This window comes from Anopheles gambiae, chromosome X, assembly GCF_943734735.2.
Source record: "Anopheles gambiae chromosome X, idAnoGambNW_F1_1, whole genome shotgun sequence".
Classification (NCBI taxonomy): Eukaryota; Metazoa; Arthropoda; class Insecta; order Diptera; family Culicidae; genus Anopheles; species Anopheles gambiae.
This window is the reverse complement of record NC_064600.1, coordinates 13,233,510-13,255,191: the sequence shown is the minus strand read 5'-3', so window position 1 is coordinate 13,255,191 and position 21,682 is coordinate 13,233,510. Positions and strand designations below refer to the sequence as shown.

The 21,682-nt window shown below is 47.9% G+C and overlaps 3 protein-coding genes across 3 annotated transcripts; 2 read left to right on the top strand and 1 right to left on the bottom strand.

Annotated features, from left to right (window-relative positions):
- Nucleotides 1-146: 146 nt before the first annotated feature.
- Nucleotides 147-2,759, top strand: LOC1272316 (AH receptor-interacting protein). The gene is made up of 4 exons (XM_311262.6): nt 147-326; nt 403-854; nt 942-1,474; nt 1,541-2,759. Exons 2-4 carry the CDS (start codon nt 768-770, stop codon nt 1,881-1,883), a joined length of 963 nt encoding a protein of 320 aa, XP_311262.5. The 5' UTR covers nt 147-326; nt 403-767; the 3' UTR covers nt 1,884-2,759.
- A 93-nt stretch (nt 2,760-2,852) lies between these two features.
- On the top strand, nt 2,853-6,618 carry LOC5666746 (uncharacterized). Its single transcript, XM_001689343.3, has 3 exons — nt 2,853-4,658; nt 4,796-5,060; nt 5,135-6,618. The coding sequence occupies exons 1-3, from the start codon at nt 4,557-4,559 to the stop codon at nt 6,538-6,540; spliced, it is 1,773 nt and encodes a 590-aa protein (XP_001689395.3). The 5' UTR covers nt 2,853-4,556; the 3' UTR covers nt 6,541-6,618.
- Nucleotides 6,619-8,028: 1,410 nt separating this feature from the next.
- On the bottom strand, nt 8,029-20,439 carry LOC1272315 (cytoplasmic dynein 1 light intermediate chain 2). Its single transcript, XM_311261.6, has 9 exons — nt 20,108-20,439; nt 18,474-18,961; nt 14,811-15,001; nt 14,547-14,750; nt 12,379-12,578; nt 12,059-12,288; nt 11,867-11,978; nt 11,591-11,782; nt 8,029-11,466 (listed from the first exon to the last, which is right to left on the bottom strand). The coding sequence occupies exons 2-9, from the start codon at nt 18,563-18,565 to the stop codon at nt 11,131-11,133; spliced, it is 1,557 nt and encodes a 518-aa protein (XP_311261.5). The 5' UTR covers nt 18,566-18,961; nt 20,108-20,439; the 3' UTR covers nt 8,029-11,130.
- Between the last annotated feature and the right edge of the window lie 1,243 nt (nt 20,440-21,682).

The window sequence follows — 21,682 nt, the reverse complement described above, 5'->3', positions numbered from 1 at the left end:
CGAACAATGTTTCAATAAATAAAGCAGTACAATAACTTAATTTTTCACGAAATAATGGAAAAAATGCAAAATTGTAAGTAGTGAGCACTTTTTTTGCCGGCCACTGTAAACAATAACAAACGGTGCTCGGTTTGACAGCCACTTCGTGCCGTTTATATCACACAGTTCAGCTTCACGTCAGCGAAAGGAGGGAAATCCGGGATAAACAATGAAAAACGGGGAAACAATTTTCCGCTACAGTTTCATAGCACAGTGAAAAATTTGCTTGGCGGTTTGCATAACTTTGGTTTTGGATTTTTTTGTGACGCGCCGCAATCCAATGAAAGGTATGCAATCCGCCTGACAGCAAGCCTTGTGGCGTGAGAACGTCCCACAAACAATAGGTTGTGTTGTTGTTTCTAGCTCGCAAAGAGAAGCTGGGCTTGTGTATGTATGTGTGTGAGTGTGAATGTGTGTGGAAATGCCAAACTCACGTGCGCACTTTGTGTAGCGCTTTCCACGCTACACACAGAGCGAAAGCCACACACACACACAATGTTTGTTGTCCAACTGCTCTCGCGTGTGTGAGTCTGCCTGCCAAAGAAAATCGAAGGGAAAATGTCACCACAGGCCGTGTGAAAAGCCCTCGTCAGCCCTACATCCCACCAAAACAGCTGTAGTGTTGTGTCGTCCGTGTGTGTGTGTGTGCGTGTATATGTGACCAGCTTGACTTGTTGTTTCCCGCACTCTCACCTCCCATCCCACCGCCCATCAAAATATTTGTTGTGATGGATTCCACCTTGCAGGAGCCAAAAATTGTGAAAAACATTGTGCATGCGGGCACCAAGGTCGTCCCGTTTCGGGACGGTACGAAGGTAAGCGCATGCAAAATCCACCCAACTCCCCCCGCTGGTGCCCTTTCATTCCCCCACAATCCTCTATTTCTTTTTTTTTTTTTTCAGGTAAAGTTTCACTATCAGACGCGAAAATGTGACGAGGCGCGGACGCTGATCGACGACAGCCGGGCGCACGGCCAGAAACCGATGGAGCTGGTGCTCGGCAAGAAGTTTAAGCTCGAGGTGTGGGAATCGATCGTGCAGCAGATGGCCCTGCACGAGGTGGCCCGGTTCCGGTGCGACCGGTCGCTCGTCCAGCAGTACCCGTTCGTGTCGAAGACGATCCGGGACGCGCAGAAGCCGCGCGAGGAGCGCAAGCACTGCTGCGGCATGACGGTGCAGAACGAGGGCATCGGCTACCGGGACCTGGACGAGCTGTTCACCCACCCGCAGGACCTGGAGTTCACGATCGAGATTCTGTCGATCGAGAGCCCGGACGAGTACGAGAAGGAATCGTGGCAGCTGAGCGACGACGAGAAGCGGGCACTGGTTGGTCGGCTGCGCGAGCAGGGCAATGCCGCGTACCGGGCGAACGATCTGACCGCGGCCCGGGACGCTTACTCGTACGCGACCGGCATCATCGAGCAGCTGATGCTCAAGTAAGGGCCGCGCTCTCTCTCTTTCCCTTTTTATATAAATTTAATTTATATTATTATTTTTTTAAGGGAAAAACCCGACGAACCGGAATGGATCGAGCTGGCCCAGATGAAGGTGCCGCTGCTGCTGAACTACTCGCAGTGCAAGCTGCTCGAGCGGGACTACTACGCCGCGATCGAGCACTGCACCGAGGCGCTCAAGTACGATCCGCACTGCGTGAAGGCACTGTTCCGGCGGGGCAAGGCTCATGCCGGGGCGTGGAACTTCGACCGGGCCCGGGCCGACTTCGAGCGGGCGGCCGAGCTGGACTCGGGCCTGCAAACCGCCGTCGGCAAAGAGCTGGCCAAGCTGCAGGAGCAGCAGCGGCTGCGGGACGTCGAGGACCGGCTCAAGTATCAGAAGCTTTTTTAGTTCTTTTTTTGTTTTTTTTTTTTTAGGGAAAGGAGAGAGGTTTTTCTTTTGGGGATTTTTGTGTTTGTTTCCAGGTACTGGTTGCGATTTAAGGTTTAGAGTGCATTCCTTGCAGGGAGGGTCAACCTCGATAGGTCGGAGGCATTACGTGCAAAAGCCCCTCAAGTGTTTTGTTTGTTACTTCAGTTTTTGAGTATTTGTTACACGTTTTCCTCCGCTTTCCCGGTTAGTTTAGGAACTGTGGTTCCATTCTCTACTAACATTTAGCCTCACTGGCTGGCAATCGAATGCGCCTTTTCTACGTAGAGCTTTTTAAATGTGTCTGTGTAATTGTTTGATTTGTTTAGATTAAATCTTCGCTTCCTCTTGCTTATGAAAAGCGTACGGGCATACTTGGAGTGGAAAATGAAGTCACAAACAAAAAAACATTTATTTCCCACAAAAAAGTCAAGCATGTTCAAACACAGTTTTGGGTGTTGCACGGTTCCGGTTGAGGTGTCACGCGGTCGTCTTTAGGTTAAGGCACCGTAGACTTAAGCGTCAATATCATATTTAGTAGCTGTATGCACACAGTATGCTTATTACTCACACCACTCAGTGTCTTTCTCAGCTCGGTGTTGGTAGTTTCCAAAGGGTACTTTTTTGTCTACTCGCTCGATGTACATTTCCAAGAAGAATTTCCTTTTCCTCCCAAATTGTTAGATAGGTAATTGTGCCATTAGCAAAACAAAAACTCAGTAAACTGCTAGGATGTATGGAGAGTAGGAGAGTAATCAATCGGCAACCAAAATCAGAGTTTCACGCCGCAAAAAAAAAAAACACGAGTCAAAATATATATTCTATTGAACCAAGCGCTATTAGTAAAATTTCAGAAAATGGTTGTTTGCTTTCTTGCGTCTTCTCCGAAATAGAGCAGAAAAATTGAGTTACATTGAATCAATTGACGTTACTGTGGATGCCCAGGCTTTCAAAGTCATACAAAACAGCGTGATATTTAAGAAAGCTATCCTTAATTGACATACAGAAATATGTTTTTCTTACTCTCACTGTGCTTACGAAAATGCTGATCTACATATATTGCACTGCAGGACATCTCTATTGCTATATCCAAACTCTTCTACCTTTCAAGCATTCACATATATGCTAACAAAATCGGTAGCAAGTCAGCAAACATCAAGATCTGTAACCCGGACCTTATATGACGATGACTTCAAGGTTTGCACAATTCAATTTAAAAAACAGTAGCCTGCCGAAGGAGACCCATATCTGGAGCAATCAGATCAAAGACCCTTGCAATGAATAGACATCTCCGGCTTGCATCTTGAGTGCAGATACCTACAACACACCCCACACAGATTAAGATTAATGAGAAGATGTCTACCTCCGATGGTCCGTTGCTCAACACTGCTGCCCAGCACAGCAGGTTCCAACTCCTCCCAGGCGTCGTTAGATAATCGATACGCGAGTATCGTCAGAAACTCAAAAACCCAACGACACACCTGAAAAAAAAAATGGCGTCCAGCAGACCTACGGGAACCATCGATGATCTCTCTCCCTCTGTCTCTCTCTCTCTCTCTCTCTCTCTCTCTCTCTTTCTCTCTCTCTCTCTCTCTCGCTCTCTCTCTCGATGGATGCACGTGTGGGCCGAATGTCTCCAGTAGCATCGGAATGTTCGGAAACATCCGCGGACCACAAATGCTCGCACAATCCCGCCGCCGTCCAATTCTGTAGCAGATAAGAGGAGGAAGGGGATGGGAGGTTGGCCTCATATCACCCGACTGCTTGCAAACTGGCGAGCCGGATCTTATCGTTGGTAGGCGCTTCCCAGGTCGCCCCGCTTAGGTTCGTCACCGTTGAAGATGTTTGTCTGGCGAAAACAATCCCCGCCCGCAGCTCGGTAAAGAGATATGTGATAAGCTCTGTTAGTGTGTGTGTGTGTGTGGTCAGTCAGGGTAGGATTCACCCTCCCCGAGCAAAATGCTGGAGCTGGGAGCGATACTCACAAACACACACACACAGACCCCTGGTTCCGGTGTCTTTACAACCATTGTGCTGCTCCCGATTGTGAGTTACGAGCCTGCAGGTTGAGATAAGATAAGTAGATAAGAGGTATAAGCCGCCTCTGCCGACGGATCCATCAACATCAACATCCAAGAGCGCACCAGGGGGGCACGGGTGGGCGCGGGTGTGCTTGCACACCAACACGACCATGCCTGAGGTTTGTGCACATCGTGTCGCCAGCCGAGACAATACAGCACAGAACCGTACGGGGTTGAGCGAGCAGCACGTTCCCCAATTTTTCCGTCCCGTCCGTTGGGTGCGTTGAACCAGAGTTCCTCTTCCATCAACACCGCAGAGGAGGGAGGAGGAGAAGAAGTGCTCTAATCCCAGTTCTCCAGCTGTGCATCTAGGCTGAGTAGTGTACTACCGGAGTCAAGTCACCGGAGGATCTCCAAAGTCTTGAAGTGTGTGTGTGTACTCGCAGTGCAGTCCGTGTAGTTCCGTTCTGGTGACGGAACGGAATAGATGCCCGTAGGCGACCGGAAACACACACACGCAGCAGTTGACGCCGGGTGGCAAACAATTATGTAACATCAGACATCCGGGAGTAGAGCCTCGGGGACTCGTAACGGTCGGCGAACGACGCCATCTTCCACAACAGCTGCCACAACAATGGAAGCGTTCATCAACGAGATGGTGGAGCCGCGCGTCTTCGATCTGATCGTGCTGATACTGCCGAAGTGGCGATTGCTGCTGTATATCTTTCTGATGAATGTAAGCGCCATAAAGGTCTCCGTCTCAGAGGAGAGAGAGAGATCTCCCCGCAAGCCCTACCATCATCATTTACCATCTCCCTGTGTTCTCCATATTCCCATACATCCCCCCCCCCCACTGGTACCTGGGGTATCTAGATAGTGCTCTTTACCCCGGTGTACGTGTTCGGCGCGCTGGTAAGCAACGACCCACAGCTGAACCTCATCTGTCCGCCCGTGCTGCTGATCGGCTGCAATCTACTGCACCGTGCCCTGTTTCGCTTCAGCAACGAGCGCAACACCCGCCAGCTACTGCTTGGGGTCGCCATCCTCTGTCTTGGAATCTCAGCGAGCGGGCTCGTTGCGCTGCTGTGTGCCACCCCGCACTATCTACTGCTGGCCCTGCTGTACAGTGTCGTCGGAGGTAAGTGTACCCATGCAGCAGTGCGATTTCACCCTTTCCTAAAACGCCTCCTAAATACCTCGGTCGACGCGCAGGCTTCGGCTATCAGCTGGTCTTTTCCCGCATGTGGAAGGTGCTGGCCAAGATCTTTAGCGCCCGCAAGGAGATGTTCGTGATCAAGTTTCTGCACTCGTGCGGGCAGGCCTCGAGCATGCTGCTGCTCCTGCTCTGCGTGCAGCTGCCCTGGGATGGGTACATCTACGGTGCGCTGCTGCTACTGCTGGCCGGCATAGTGCTGCACCTGCTGCCCCTGACAATGCTAATCGCGGGCGAGAAGGGTCGGCTGCGCAGCGACCTGGACGCGCTCGTGTGTCTCACGGAGAAGGGCAACGAGTCGTACTACGCGCACGTCGCGACCCGTGCCGTGCCGCTCGAGCCTAAGCAGGAGCCGTGCGCACCGGGCGAAGCACAGCCGAACGACCCGGAACCGGCCCGGAGCGTCACCAGCCTGACGTGGAAGAATCCGGCCAACTTCAGCGCTCCACTGCGGGAGGAAGCGAAACGTGAACCACCAGCGTTCCTGACGAACCCAACGCTTGACTACAGCGGTGAGTATGGAGAGTGCGAGGAGTCGCTGCTGTACCGACGGGAAGGCAAGTGCTACAATCAAGACGGCGTCGAGATCCTGGAGATGATACTGGAGGAGGACGAACCGGTCGGCGAGCTGCCGGACACAGCTACCGGAGCGCACCCACCGGGCGTAACCACGCACGAGACTGATAGCGATGCCGACACGCACTCCACTGCCGACGCAACGGACGGGAAGTGGCGCTGGTTTGGCCAGCTGTGCGATCTGTTGCGCGCACTCGATCTTGGCTTCCGGCCTACCCTTAATCTCCGGCTGGTGGCGTCCACCCGGAGCGCACTCGGCGATCTGCGGTGCTGCAGCTGCGCCCTGCTCAAAGCGACCGACACCAGCATACTGGTGCTGTTCCTCTGTATCCTGCCCCGGCTGAGCGTGCACCACTACCAGCAGCAGGCCCGGGCCCGTCACATGACCCTGCTGGCGGTGGTCGTGATCTCATCGGCGTGGGCCGGCGCCTCCCTGCTGCTGCTCTGCTGCGAGCTCCGGTTTCGCAAGCTGCACGGCCGGCTGCTCGTGTTCGGCCTGTTCTTCCAGTCGTTCGGGTACTTCTGCGTGTACACCACCAAGTCCAACTTCTGGATCTTCGTCGGCTGCATGCTGGTCGGTGTCGGGCACTCGATCACCTGCGCGTACCAGGAGGCGGTCATCAAGCGGCAGCTCGGTCAGCACCGGTGGGCCACGGCCAAGGCCGGCATCGGGCTGCTCGCCGGGGTGACCATCATTCTGCTGGCCGCGTTCGCCAACCTCTACTACGTGTACGGGCCGGTCGATCAGCTGCTGCTAGCGCTGCTGCTCATCTACAGTGCTGCCGGCGCCCTCTGGATTGCCTGCAGCTGTCGGATATTCTTCATCTAGCGGATGTCTGTCCGGTGTCCGATTCGGGCATACGCAGAATTAAAGCAACCGAAATATACTACAATCAACTCCTCCAAATGTGTGTGTGTGGTATGTGGTATTCGTTTAAGATGACTCGTTCGACTTCTAACTCGAATCAAAAATGTATGAGATTAATCATGAGATCAAATAATGTTTTTTACGGTTTTTACGGAAATTGGAAAGAGTCAGGGATTTAGTAATCAATGTTATATCCTGATCTCAAACATTGTTGTACCTTGAGAGATGTTCGACACGCGTGCATCGCAGGAAATTGACAAGGAAATGCAATTGGTGGCAAAGTTTCATTGACCGTTGTGTCTTGAAGAATAACTACTTGTATTTATACTAGGATCAGGATTAGTTGGATGTCGGAGATTAATTCCAAGGATGAAAATGTATATACGAAGCTAAATGGTCCGTGAGCCTAACAAAGTTGGAGAGCACTGGCGTAGAGAAGAGTTATATCAGAGTTTATCAAAGCCTTGTGTTGCGTAACTCTTTCATCGGGCTAAATTAACTAATGTCCAGGAATGTATGAAGAAGTGATGTGCTCTTTGGAGCATCCGATTCCGGCCAAATCCGAACAACTAGTTCCGCGTAGTGTCGGAGTCGTTCGGCGTCGTCCGGATTCGTTTGGAGTGAGAAGTCGTCCAGAGTCGATCGTAGTCGTTCGGAGTCAAAGTCATCCGGAGTCGCCTGGAGTCGTAGGGAGTCGTCCAAAGTTCGGAGTCAACAGAAGCCGTCCGGTCCAACGTGCTTGTGATTAGGCATTTAAATAGAGGCGAAAGAACTCCGTTGGAGCCAAAGCCTCTCAAAACTATTCAAACATTCAATGATGAGTGATTGTGAATTTCCAATATAATCGGTAAGAACTACGACTTAAATCTCTGAAGAATAACATTGATCTAGAATGATTCATGAACCTCGTAACAATTGTGAATGTCTGGAGATTCGTGTACAAATACTGTATCAGACACAAAAAGACAGGACAAATCTTTCGTTTGTTTGGATATCTTTGATCGTTTTTAAGCATCGTGTCGTTATCATGGGATTGATTAAAGACAAATCCTGACAAATCGATGTGCACCACGTTAACTAAACCGCGTATGTAGTGAAGTGTAGTAAATAGATTAAAAAGGGAAAATATTTAGAGCGAGATTTATATGTCCCTAGATATCCATTCATGTGTCACTGAAAGCTGAAAGTCCACTAGTGGTACAGACAGGCCTGGACCGACATCGGTTGCTATGCCAGAGAAGAGAACACGGAGAAGAGATATTCATGAGGCGTTGATTATTTATGAATCCTCAGGAACTTAAACGATTCATTCCGATTCCGAATCTGATTTGCCCATGTCCAGGATGAAGCTTTCGTGATTTATGAACCTCATGTCTCAATACTTCGTTGAATGGAGTTATAACAAAATCGGAAACAAAAAATAGAAGAAAAAACCCATCCTTCAGCAGCTTTAGCTTGTTATACCGCGTACATTAGTGTCGCTTGTTTTTTTTTATTCGCCAAACTGCCACCTGCTTCGTCCTTTCGAAGACGTCTCCGTGTTACGGACGCCACACTCCCGTTCGTCCACCGTCCGCCACGCGTTCAGCCTCACACGCAGTACTGTTGTTTTTTTTTTGTTTTTGGATGTATGATTTTTTTCCTCCATTTTTTTAACTTCCCTCTCGCCTTGGTTCCACCCCGTTCTACCCTAGCAGTGCAGCGTGTACGCAGTAGTTGCCCGGGTAGTAGCAATAGCAATAGTAGATAGCTTCGCAGCATTACAATTCGCGTTCCCTTGGTCACGATGCCACTCGGTCGCGATTTAAATAATATCCACTGCGCGCGTTGCTTCGCGGTCTCGAACCCTGCCTTTTCTGTTCCTTTTGCTACTTCTGCTGCTCCCTTCTGGCCACTCTCTTCCTTCCTTCGTTTCACGCGGCTGATTAGTAGCTGCACTAGAGGTGTTGTATATCGTCTCCCTCTGCCGGTCCTGCGACCTTCCCCTACCCGGTTTCTGTTGTTTTTTTTTTAGTCGCCTAGCGTAGCAATAGTGTTAAATTATAAATAAGACGATATAATTTCCTTCTTGTTTCTGGATTTCACACACACACACACACACATACACCCACTCGCAAATACATACATAAACACACATACGCTTTTCCGTGGAAAGTTGGTGAAGCTGAATGGTTGGGGGAAAAGAAGGAAGGTCAGGACAATCCGTTTACCGAGCGTACGTACGTGTGGGTCTATGTGTATGTATGTGTGTGTGTGTGGGTGTTTGTATATATATTTTTAAAGAGTAAGTATTAAGGATTTTATCAGTATGCAGGTTATCTGGGTGCAGTATTATGCTCGCTTGTTTGCTTGTTCGCTCTTTCTTTTCGTTTTTTTTCTCTTCTTCTCACTTTTCTTATCCTCCATCTTTCTTCCCTATCTGCTGCTGCTGATGATGCTGCTGTTTGCTTTATAGTATAGTATTAATATTAACTTTAACTACTAAACCGTATGTGTTTTCGCTACTACTAAACCCCTTCCTTCGCTTCGTTCGCAATTCGTTTTTTTATTCTTTCCCTCTCTCTCTCTCTCTCTCTCTATCTCTCTCTCCTAGTCGCTCTATTTCACCCTTATTGGTAGTATTCTGCGCCACTTTCGTGCACTTTGAGTCCACAGTGTTTTGCACGTGCAGTTATGCTGCAGTGCAAAATGGGTGCGCTTTTTTTAATGTTTTAATTCTTTAATTAGTATCGGAGCGTTTGTGATTCGGTTTCTTTTCCTCTTATTTTTTTTTTCTTTTCGCTTCCCTTGCACCTCCCTTCCTCTCTCTCCCTTCCCTTTTAACCCCGGTGGGGGGGGGGGGGGGGTAGGAGGATTATGTCCTCCCAAAGCAAACGTGTTAAATGCGCTTCGTCTGCCCGTGCTCCCTGTTAGTTTTAAACAAACAAACAGAAATCCTCCCAAATGGTGTCTTTTCTTTGCTTCTTTGCTGTGTAAGCGGCGATCGGTAAGCGAAGATGGGAGGGGAAGCTGTCGATAGCGCGCGCCAAATAAAGAGAGAGAGAGAGAGTGAAAGGGGGTGTGAGAAGAGAATGCTACTCCCCTAGCATAAGTTAGCATAAATATCTGAACGGGATTCCACACTTTCACCCTTTTGTTTCATTCCCTGGAGGTTGCTGCTGAGGCGATAAGGTTGGCGCAGGCATGACACACTCTCACACACACACACACACATGCACACGAAGGAGGGGTTTTAAAACGGGGTGGTGCAAAAAGATGGAAGCCAACAGACACATCAAAAGCAAAGCCCGATTGCACTAAGCTAGAATTTCCTCCAAGCCTGCGCGCACACACTCGCACATTCGCGCACACACATACTCAATATTCGTCTATCACAATGCTGTTACTCCCCCCCAGGTGTGTAGGGAGAAATGGTGTGAGTGTATTTTTGTTTTTGTTTTTCAAGGAGAAGAGCAATCAGTGTTGCTAGAGGGAGCTTACAGTGGGCGTTGGATGGGTGGTAACATCCGCATCGGGACACAACTCGCTTAATACTGGTGAGAGTGGTTCCAATTGGCAGTAAGGGTTTTTGGATTTCGGGTTTCCAATTAGCTTTCCGATTGTCCCAATTAGAGGTTTTCAACAGCAGCAGAGAGAGGAAACAAAAACTTCATATGGTATCAATGTGTGTGTGTGTGCCACTATGTGGGTATGTAGTACGGATAATTTCAACATCGCCTATCCTCGCTTAACTCTCCCCAATGGACGAAATTCGTCCGTGAAAATATGAACAAAAACGAAGAAGTAATAACAGATTTAAAATTAAGACGATATTTTTTCAACAAAAAAACATAATCACCGACTCTACGCGTTTTCTTTGCGAGTGCACTTTCACTTTGTTGGCGATTTTTGATCCCCCTCCCCCCCCACCCCCCCCCCCGCACATAAGCAACACACTCATTCGATTGGGATTTTTCGACGTTTTGACAAGAGAAAGAGAGAAAAAAAAAGACATTTAAAAAAAAAGCGAAAGAATGAAACCACTCCCTTCCGCCGAAACCGTGAGTGTGGTAGAACGGGGTTTCATCCATACGGTGAAAACCCTTTAAAAAAAGAAATACCAAACGGAAAAAAATGGAGGCAAAATCACGAACCGATATTGGCTCGTTGCATCACAACGTTCAGCATATGCTGGTTGCTCGATTTAAAAGAATCACTTAAAAAAAAAGAAAGCCCACCTACGCATCTCTCTTTTGCGACCACCTCTGGACCCTGCCTCCCGCTCTCCATCAGCATTGCGGGGGTTCAATCCCCCAACAAGCGCCCCAAGTATTTCACCCGTGCTGCACCACCGCCCCACTCGCCAAAGCCAACAATGGAAAGCAGCCGAAAAAAAAGAAGCACAGTTCGGGAAAAGAAAACCCCCTCACACAACAGCTCCCCTAGCACACACACACACACGCCTGAGGGACGTTTATTGCCCATCAACCCAACCCATCACGCAAGTCCCCCGAGACGAACGGGGGTGTAAGGTAAGGTGGTGGTGGTGGTGGTGGCGGCTGGTTGCGGCTCTCAACAGTCGGACTGCGTCGCGGAGATGTCCAGATCCTTCTTAACGCTCCGGGCGAGACGGTCCAGCTCGAGGGCGGCATCGGTGCGCATGCTAAGCTTGTCGCTCGCCGACACCGGCTCGCCCGTCCCGTTCAGCACGCTGACGCGCGGCGACAGCGAGGAGACGGGCGAGGAGGACGCACTGAGCGGGCTGCTGCCGGTGCCGGCGACACCGCCAGCCGCGGCCGCCGCCGCCGCCGACCCGGGCGAGACCGACTTCTTGTGCAGCAGGGAGTTGAAGAAGTTCGCCAGCACGCCCTCGCCGCTCTGGGTGCCGGGTGTAAGCTTACCATCGACCTGAACGGGGAGAAAGAGAAGAGCAAGAGAGAAGGAGTCAATAAATTAGGTCCCGTTCGATCAGGTGGTCGACGGCAAATGAGGGAAAATTTTGGTAAATTCATCACCAGCCTGGCATTCTCACCTTCTTTGGTGAGCCCTGGGCACCGGCGGCCACCGGAGTCCGTTGAGTGCTCTTGGTACCGTTGTTCGGTTGCGACCGGAGCGGAGATTCGCCGCGCGCCGGCGACTGGCCCTGCTGGAGCAGCTGCTGCTGGCGGGCAAGGAATGATTGCTCATCCTCCGTCTGAATTTCGCTCTCACGGTTCGAAACAGTCTGCAAATGGGGCAAAATCATTAGAAAACCAAAAATCACACACCCCGGAGACGCGCCACTATGCGAGCGTTTGCCCAAGCGTACCTTTCTCGAAGGCGGTTGTGCAATAATATCGTTGTAGTAGTCGTCCGGTTTGCAGGACTGCATGTTCTCGTACAGTATGCTGATCTTTTTCATATTATCCCAGCCGGCCGGTCTAAGGGAAGAGGAATAAGTAGAGAATGGAGTGACAGTGAGGTGAAAGCTACACATGCGGGTAGAAGCGAAGCCACCTACATTAGCACCGCATCCTTCTCGACGACCAGGGCGGGCGTCCGGAATGGTAAGCCGTAGATCCGATGCGTGAGGTATTTGTAGAGCAGATCGCAGTTCTTGTCCTCCTTCACGCTCGTGTAGAACAGGGACGCACCGTACATCAGGCAAAACCGCCGGATCCACTGCTGCATGAAGTCGAAATGCTCATCCCGATAGTCGAGCTCCTTCTCCAGCGTGGTCATGTAGTCGGTCTGGTGCGGAGTGAACAATTTGGGAAGCCAAACAGGGGCAAGGTAGAGTGGTGCGGGTTTTGGCTGTGCCGTGCGCCGTGGCAAACTCACCTTGGTAACGACGACGACCACGTCGAGGCCTAGGTTGGTCGTGAGGACGCCTTCCGGCAGGGGCAACGCGTCCAGCTCGTCGTCCACCGACGGCAACCGGTTGGTGCGTTTGATTGGCGAGCCGGGATCGAGATCGTCGATCGTTTCGCAGTAGTTCTGCCATTCCGTCGTTAACCGTGCCTGACACTGCTGTTTCTCTTCTGCAAGGAAGGAAAAGCGAGCGTTAACGCTAAGACCAACATGAGCAATATGTTTTGCCTAATAAAAAGTTTGTTTGAGAATTACACTTTGACACTATTTTGGGTAATTTGCCAATTATTGCACACTGCGCAAAAAATGTTGTTGTTTTGTTTTTCAAATATGTAAAATACATTGATGAAATCTAGGAGTTTTTGCTTAAATACTGAAAATTGCTGCTGCAGATTCCATTTTTTAAACACTTTTTGATTTTTTTACTAACATCAATCAAGCCGAATTGATTTCTTTGGTCAAGCCGTTAAGAATTGTGCACTACAAATTAGGTCCTATTTTATTGCACAGCTCAAAGGCTTCTTATTTCATCAGACAGTGAATCGTTTATCATTGGCGTGCAGCAGGTGAAATTTTGCAACTTTCCGCAAAATCACAACTAAAATCACACAGCAAGCGGAAAATTTTGAAACTTTCTACAAGCGGAATTCCGGTTTGAACCAAGGACCAACGTGTAATGTAACAGCGTTTCATATAGTCCAAAACACTGTTGGAGTACGATAGAAAAAAAAAATAACCATTTCAGGGCTCTTATTGGTCAGTTTCAGAGTGGGTTGGACCGTGTGTAATAGAATTTGAAGTTTTTGTAAGTGGACAACAATTGGATTCTGATTGGAATATGCTTAAAAATCATCATTTCTTAACATTATTCAAATCGTAACCAATAATAATGAATATAACATAATAATGACACCCACAACATAAATATTGAGGTCGTTGTCTATCTCAAACATGCTAAATACGTTGCCTGTTCCTTTACAGGGTTTTTCGAATCAATTTCCAATGTCTACAACATTTTTCAATGCTTGCGAGATGTTTTTCAACAGCTGCGAAATGTTGTATTTGCAACACAATAATGTTTCAGTTCTTCCACATCAGTTCTGGACTGAGGTTGGCAGCTTTTTGCTGTGGTGTGTTGAAAATCATGCGTAAGAATTGAAAGGTTATTGTGGTGTCAATACAAAATGAGACAGCTGTTGAAAAACATCGTGCAGGCGGTGAATATTTTAAGTCGTATTTGGAAAAAAACCAGACACTTAAAAAACTCGATTGTTGTTTTTACGAGTACGATAATTACACTATTGCTTGTTACGAGTAAAACAAACGTCTAAAAGCTTTGTCATGAGGAATTAATGATATTTTTGTCGGTCGTGACATTACTTGTTCATAACAGATTTTGATAGTTCGTAAATGTACTTTCTCTCGGTCGTTGAGGCTTTCGTACCATAAGAATACCATCAGAATATTTCCAATAATGTTTGGGTCCTGAGAGTAGTCATCAAGAAGCAATATTGCTTTTGCTTTATCGCTTTAACTGATAACACATTTTTTCGCACTATGTTGCCGATTGTTAACTGACGAATCTTTACCATTAGTTTTAATAATAGAAATTACAAAGCTTTCACCTTGCTTGGATTTTATAATAACAGAAAAAAAACAACCATATCAGCAATCGTATTGCTGGGTATCATTAACCAATTATTTAGTTTCTAATTTATTATTGTACTTTCGCAGATTCGCCTTAGAAAGATTGCACTGCATATTTCTCTTGGCGAATTCAAAATGGGTTTACATGAATTAAAAGATTAGGTCAGTACCACGACACTAAATCAATTTCATGTATTGCTATTTTTAATTACAATTTTTACAATTTGCTTATTCTGTGCAATTTGTAATTCAAACTTTTGCTACCAAAACTACTAAACAAAATGATGTTTCACAGAATTTTAAAACAAATGAATCCGTAAGGCATAGGGGTAACAACAAAACTGACAAAAGTGATTTTTTGCAGCGTGTCTGATTTAATTAAATTAAGCCATAAAATTGAGAGCTTTTCCATATCCTGTTTCTTCCAGAACCCAAAAACAAAAGATTTGCTTCTCCCGGATGGTAATGCACCATCGGTTCCCCCAGTTTACCTGGATCGATTTTCAGTCCCGCGATGTGATCGTCCAGTATCTTCATCCAGTGCTGCAGCTGGTCGACCCAGCTCCACGGCGTCGTCATCGACAGCGTCAGTATGACGAGCGTGTGCGGGAAGTTCTGTTCGTTCAGGGCGAACTTGAGCAGATTGTTGTGGCCCGGATCGCCGTCCAGAATCCAAACGCTGAGGCGCGTGACATCTGCAAATTGGCCACATTTACAAAACGCCGCCCTGAACGGAGACCCCCCACTATACTTACCGTCCCGATACTCGTCCCGCACGTCGATGTAGGCGTACTCGAGGCCGGAACCCTTCTTCGGGTCCTCGACGCCCTGCAGCTTCGCGATCAGCGTCGTCTTGCCGCTCGCATTGTCGCCCAGCACCAGCACCGATTTGTTCGACGGCAGCTTCGTGTTGCTCTGTGTTTGCACCTCGCTCAGGATGGACGACCTGGTTTGCCAAGATGAAGAAAAAAAAGATGATAAGTATGGGTTTGACTGAAGCGATTGAAGGTGACATGGTGGTGGTGGTGTTGGTGCGCTCTTCGGACGCAGCCAGCTGATATCATAGTTTGCCCGACCGCTCCTCCGTATGCTAATGAGGGATAAGGCGACGCAAGCAAACATTGCAGCAGCAAAGACGAACACAACATACAAAAAAAAAAATCGCATGAAAAATGTCATCGACAAAACCCAACACACAGACGACATATAGAAGAAGTGTGTGAGTGTGTGTGTACGTATGTACGTATCGTCAAATTCGATGGCACATTTTATGCGAGAAACATGACGTAAGACCTCTTCCCCGAGGCCCCTTCTCCTCCCTTCAGGATTAGTCATACTCGGCGCGGACAGCCGAGGTCCGAACAAACTTTCCACCCAGCTCCCCTTTCGCGCCTTCGCCATCGTCCACCCATGCCGATGCCACGTGACGCACGGGCACGGGACGGCACGGAGGATGGGGTCTGTGGTGTTTGTTTTACCGTTTCTATTTTGTCCACAGCAGCTCGCGCTGACAGAAACAGAAATTGCACACACAGACGCACCTATCTCTACCTCGCGATGGATTAATCGCGAACCTTTTTGGCGTGCGGTACGGTGTTTTCTTACGCTCCCTGCTGCTTCCTCTCCCTAACCTTTCGCCCTCTCAGCCCTCCAGCCGTTATCGGTAGGCCTGATTTGGTGCTGGGTGGGTGTTGGGTGGCGCAAACAGTATTCATTTAAATGCAGCATGCGTTTACTAGATGGTACTACGCTCGCTCGGCGGATGAACGCGTCGTTCCGGCACCGATCAGAACGGAAACATGGAGTGTTGGTTGCGATAGCCGCCTGTTCCCTGTCCATTAAATATGCTAAAGTGATACTTAAAGCTAAAATTCGACCTTTAAATTCGATTCAAAATGTCCGTCAAGGAGTGTGTTCATTAATAGAACATCGGTAGAAGCAAACCGATAGTTAAAATTGTTCAAAGCTGTCTATATACAGGCCTCCTACTTCTGTTGCCAAAGAATTTTGACTCGTTTTTCCTATTTGTATGTGTTCAATTTCATCCTTTTTGCTATTTTGTTAAAGATACACAATATAAGCTACCTTTGGACTCACGGGTCAAACGCGAATTCCCCTTTACTGGGCTCTTTCTGCAGCGCTATCAGCAACCGATCATTAATTGATGACGTCGATGGCATTTGTCAAATGTTACAATACATCTGATTACCTCGTAATTGCAGTGAGAAATGAGGTTGGACCACGGATGGACCGTTTTTGGTATTGCTAAAGTATCCTCAAATGTGCTGCACCTTTCGAGCAACTGTTGCGTTCAAATGCTGTATGACATTGTTGAAATATTGGCAACCTGTTTCAAATGATATTTAATGCGGTCTTTAGAAACATAATTAAAAAAATCTTTAAAAAGCTAAAAAAAGCAAATATTTTGCATTGCCTTATCACAATGAACTTTACGTCTAGTGACAAAGCAGCATTAAGAGTTTACTTCTTTTTATTTCAAAATTGAATATGAATCATTCATGCTTGTCTTCTTAATTTGAGGAGAAAATGCGTTTAAGAAAAACTACACCAGGCTAGCCCGTAAAATTGCATTCTACTGGTCAAATTTGCCTACATCATTCCATGATTTTATATCATCATTGCAGCATATGGTTCGCTTAAACATGAGCATTAAGTCATAATCATCATAAAATTGAATAATGATGTACAGGCAACCCTCGAGATAGGACCCCCATCGAGTTACGACGATTTTCAGATACCACCAATTTAATTTTAACAATTAAAATCTGCCATTGAGAAGAAATCGACGCATTTTGTTTTTGATTTCTCATCGATAACCGTTAGATACACATTTAAAAACAAATTCCAACTACCCACTCTTGAATATTTATATCATGTAAACGACGTTTGGAGTAAAATTAATACATTATCGTACATTGTTTTAAATAAAATATACGGTCTTAGATATCGACTCCTCAACTTCGGTTAGAAACCAGTGCTGCAAAATGTAACTGTCAATGTCATAAAAAAATCTGACTGAAACAAAATCCATGTCAGCGTCACCTACTCAATTGTGATAATCAGAGGTGATACTCAAAACGATTGCTGTGATCAATGCATGCTTCGAGACCATTTTTGCGACCAACGCTTGATCAGTCACTATGTCATGACTTTTTTTTACTGTGATCAGCTTTGCAAAATGTCACTGTCATCGTCATAACAAATTCTGGCTGACACAAAATCATGTCAGCGTCACGAGCTCTACTGTGATGATCAGAGGTGAGACTCAAACAATTGGTGCGACCATCACGTGCCTGGTGACATTTTGTGCAACCAAACTCTTGGTTAGTAACATAGTTGTGACATTTTCTGTCGGTGATCATCATATGCGGTGCGTGCCAGTGGTTCCGATAAACTACATGAGCATGTTTCTTCTCGCTCGGTTTGACCCGACAGACCATCAAACCAGACAGAGCGAGAAACAATGCTCATTTTGCTGCTTGGGACCATCCGCCAAGTATATTCCAATAATGTCGTGATTATCACCGACAGCAAATGTCACGACCAAGTGATTGATCAAGAGTTGTGTGGTAAGCAAAATGCCACCAAGCAGGTGATTGGTCGCACCAGCAGTTGTGTATATGAGCTGACTTGAAGTTCGTTTCAGTCGTGAGTTTTGGTGACATTTGGCAGCACGGTTCACAGCATGTCATGACGCACTTTTAGTGAGCATCAGCAATGAGCATCAAGCTACCAGGGATATGTTCATTGTTTTTGTTGATGAATATTTCGTGACGCTCTTGACATTTTGCAGCAAGTGATCGCGGGGTCGTATCGCGGGGGTCACCTGTATTGCTACTTTCGGTACCATCGCTCGACTTGGTTTTAGCACACGCTGTACAATGAAAAAATAATAATTTTAATTTGTGTGTTATTTTTTCATTTCAAATTCGTGAACACGCGAATTCGTGCCGCGATGCTGCAGTCTCCACGCTCAGCATACAGCAAAGAAAAATAAAATAAATCCCCTGCGCAAAATACGCAAAAAGCAAAACAACTCACGACCGAGTGCGAGAAAAGCATACTCAGCGGGTAGGTGATGAAATTGGAGCGTTTTGAATCAAAATCGAATGCTCCTCTCCACCGGGAAATGTCTAGATGACATCTGGCAGCCGCAATCGCAGCACAGCAACAGCAGCCGGCAAAGAACCGGTGTAAAAAGAAAGCGGAGCGTGGGAAAAAGAGAAAGGGTGCGTGCATGTGGGGCGTTTTCCATCCACCGGCAACGGGCCCAAAACGTACGGGGGAGGGGGGGAGGTCGAAAACTCGATTTGCTGTTGTTGCCTGCTGCCCGGGGGCGGCAAGCGCAATCTAAAAAGAAAAACGGTCAGAACCACCCCTCGCGGTTGTCGGCTTACCAGAGGTTTTCCTTCGCTTCGGCATCCTTCTTGCGGGCGGCGGTCGTCGGCGTGGTCAGACCGTGCACCTGGGACTGCGTGAGGATCTCCATCTTCCGGTGTCGCGAGTCTTCCAGGCTAACTCTCCGGCTGGCGGGTGTTTGATCGCGGCGGCTGCTGCTGTCTGCCTCGGGGGGAGGCAGGTGACAAAGGCCCAGATGCGGCTGACGCACACTTCCCGCTCCCCGGAAAAGCGGGTCGGATGCTTACACACACACACACACGTGCGCGTGCACACAAACGCGCGCACGCCGCACACCAGCTGTTTTTTTTTTTACTGTGCGGTTTTTCGGGTCTTTTTTTACTGATGGAGATGTGTTGATTGATGTTGATGACGATGCACTCGATGCACGGTGGCAACACACAAACACACACACTTGGAGGTGGTTTCTTTCGGCGTACGGCGTCCGGCAGGAGACTGCGGGAGGTAGTTTACCCTCAGAACGATCCTTTGCGGCACGGGAAAAGCGCCCCAGAGAACAGCAGCAGCGGACCGGAAAAACACAGGGAGAAAAAAAAGAAAGTTAGACAAATCTGGGGAAGCTTTTTGTTTTCTTCTGCGCGTTGCTGCTATAAATTGCAACAGCAACAAAAAAAAAAACGTTTGGCATTGAGGCAATTTCCATTATTTTTTGTTTCTTTTACCGTAAGCAACGGCAGCAGCAGCAACAACAACAACAACTAAGGTGAGAAAGAAAGTAAGATTGCGATAGAAAGACATTTGGCCTCCTTCTTTTTTTTTCTTAAGACACGCACTCTCTTTCTCATTCACACACACACACACGCACGCGCACATACATACACACACACAGACAGACACGTGCACCCATTCGAGAGAAAAATCGTGACTCATCAGTGGAATGCGTCCGAAAAGTCCAATCAGTTCCTGCTCCTCCGCACCTCCCCCCCTTGAAAGAGGTTTGGTGGGTGGTGGGTGGATTCGCTTCTGCCTTTTCTTGACCAAGCTGTCATTCCCATTCCTTCTCCACCCCCCCTCCGGTGAACACCTGAACAGTTGGTTGCAAATGGTGACACACCCGTGCCTCCATCGCTCACCTTTCTCCCGCACACTTTACCCAAGTGGTTGCACCGCCGCCGGAAGCTGCAACGAACGGAGGTGTGCACACACACGCCCGTCCGGATCAGATTTTCCACGACACGACCGTTCCACGGGGTGGACGAGACACTGGGCACAGGGAAACCTTCCCAAAACTACCCGTACAAGTACACATGCACACATACACACACACAGACACAAGCACACGCACACACACACACACAGGGTGGAATTTCGGACGCAGCGCAGCGACTGATGTCATCGCAAGGTAGGCCAAGCGGATTGCGTGGCGTGGGCGCCTCCCCACCACCACCGTCTACCTTTCGATGGAGATGGGAGGGAGGGGGGTTCGTGCCTCACAAAAAAAGAGGAAGATAATTTGCGCTCGCGACTCCGCCGCAACCCTTTCACCATCAACGTCCGTGGGGATGGAGGCTGCCCGTTGACGGGGAGAGCGGCCGCGATGGCTTGCCAGGATTGGATTTCCCCCTTTCCACCCCGGGAAGGCCAAAGATCCAGCCAGCCTGCTTCTACTTACGTTTTTGGTTTGGGGGTACGGTTTCGGCACACACACACACACAGACGCGCGCACACGTACAGAATCTGCGGCTTTCCCCGGGGGACAACACAACAGGTTCCTCTTGGGGTGGTGGTGGTGGGTTTATTCCTTTATCTGCTTTTTTTTTTTTGGTGGGGGGTTCGGGAAAGAATAAATCTATCTATCGTTTCGCCTAGCCCGTCCGAGTGGCCATTTTACACGGCTTTGACGTTCGTCCGTTTTCCTTTTTGCTTCTCCGTTCCTTTCTTTACGCAATTGTGCCCTTTTTGTCCACCGCGTTTGACAGCCGTGGCATCTGACAGGTGGGTTGGCACGGGGCATGCGAACGGGCACGCGGGCGTGAGGGAAGAGATGGGGGCGGGGATTGATTTTTTGACAATAGTTTGGCGTGTCACTGCATCGACCAAGGTGTGTGTTTGCGTCAGGGTGGGCTGCAAGCTGCCAACGCGCGTTGCAAGAAGCAAAGTGGGTTTATTATACAGGTGGGCTTATCCCGAACAAATTGACAGCCGTACTGTAGAAAAATGAAAACGAAATGACAGGAGGGGATTCGATCATTTGTTGATGTATGCGTGTGAATTCCAATGGCTATTTTGGATGATGTGTCGTAGTGTGGGTGAAAAACTACGTATCACAATCGAATCCCCTCCTGTCATTCGTTCGTCCAATATGGCCTTCCCGCCAAACCTATAAGCCCACCTAGTCCTTATACCCACTTTGGCAAGAAGGGCGAAAACTTTCGCCCCGTTGGCAACTGTGCAAAATGTGTAAAAAAAAGCTTTATACGATAAATCAGTTTAACACCCTAAACGCTATTAAAAAACAGCAGCAAGAGGTTAGTAATCATTTTAAAAGAAGAGAGGCAAACGTTTTTTTTACCAACTCATCAAGGGCAACAATCAATCGGCAGAATGTAAACAATTCGCCAAAATGACAGTCTGTCAACGGAACCTTTCTCTACGCACCTTGAGCGGTCGCGGATGACAGACTGTGCGAAATAAAAAAAAACACTTTTTACCATTAAATTATGCGAAAACTCGTGTTCTGAGGGAATCAAAAATCATTTCCTTTGCTTTCCATCTCTCAGAGGGCTCTAAAATGGACGAGTTGCGTGATGAAATATTATATAAAAAAAACTTCACTTTTGATATTCATCACATTCTCACTCTCACGTGTAGAGGGCGCTGGCCGAGCAAGGCCGTGCAGGTGCAAAACGTTGTTACAGGGGTTTTCGTCGTCTATTTTCGATGTAGACAGTAACTTAACTTCCAAAGCAATTGCGAGCAAGACGGACAGCGGCAACTAAAAACGAGTAAATCTGAGATTAAGCTGTACCATTGTCGCACATCGACAATTCTGCCGGGCAGTAATTTTTTAAAAGCAAAATAAATAAATTACTGGCCAGAGTTAATGCAGTTCAAGAATAGGCTCAACGATGGATTGAAAATGAAATTGGATGAAAAAGAGAATTTAAATACAGGTAGTCCCCAAGACACGCGGTATTTCTCTTACGAGGATATGAGATACGCTGTTTTTGAAATTAAACATAACGAT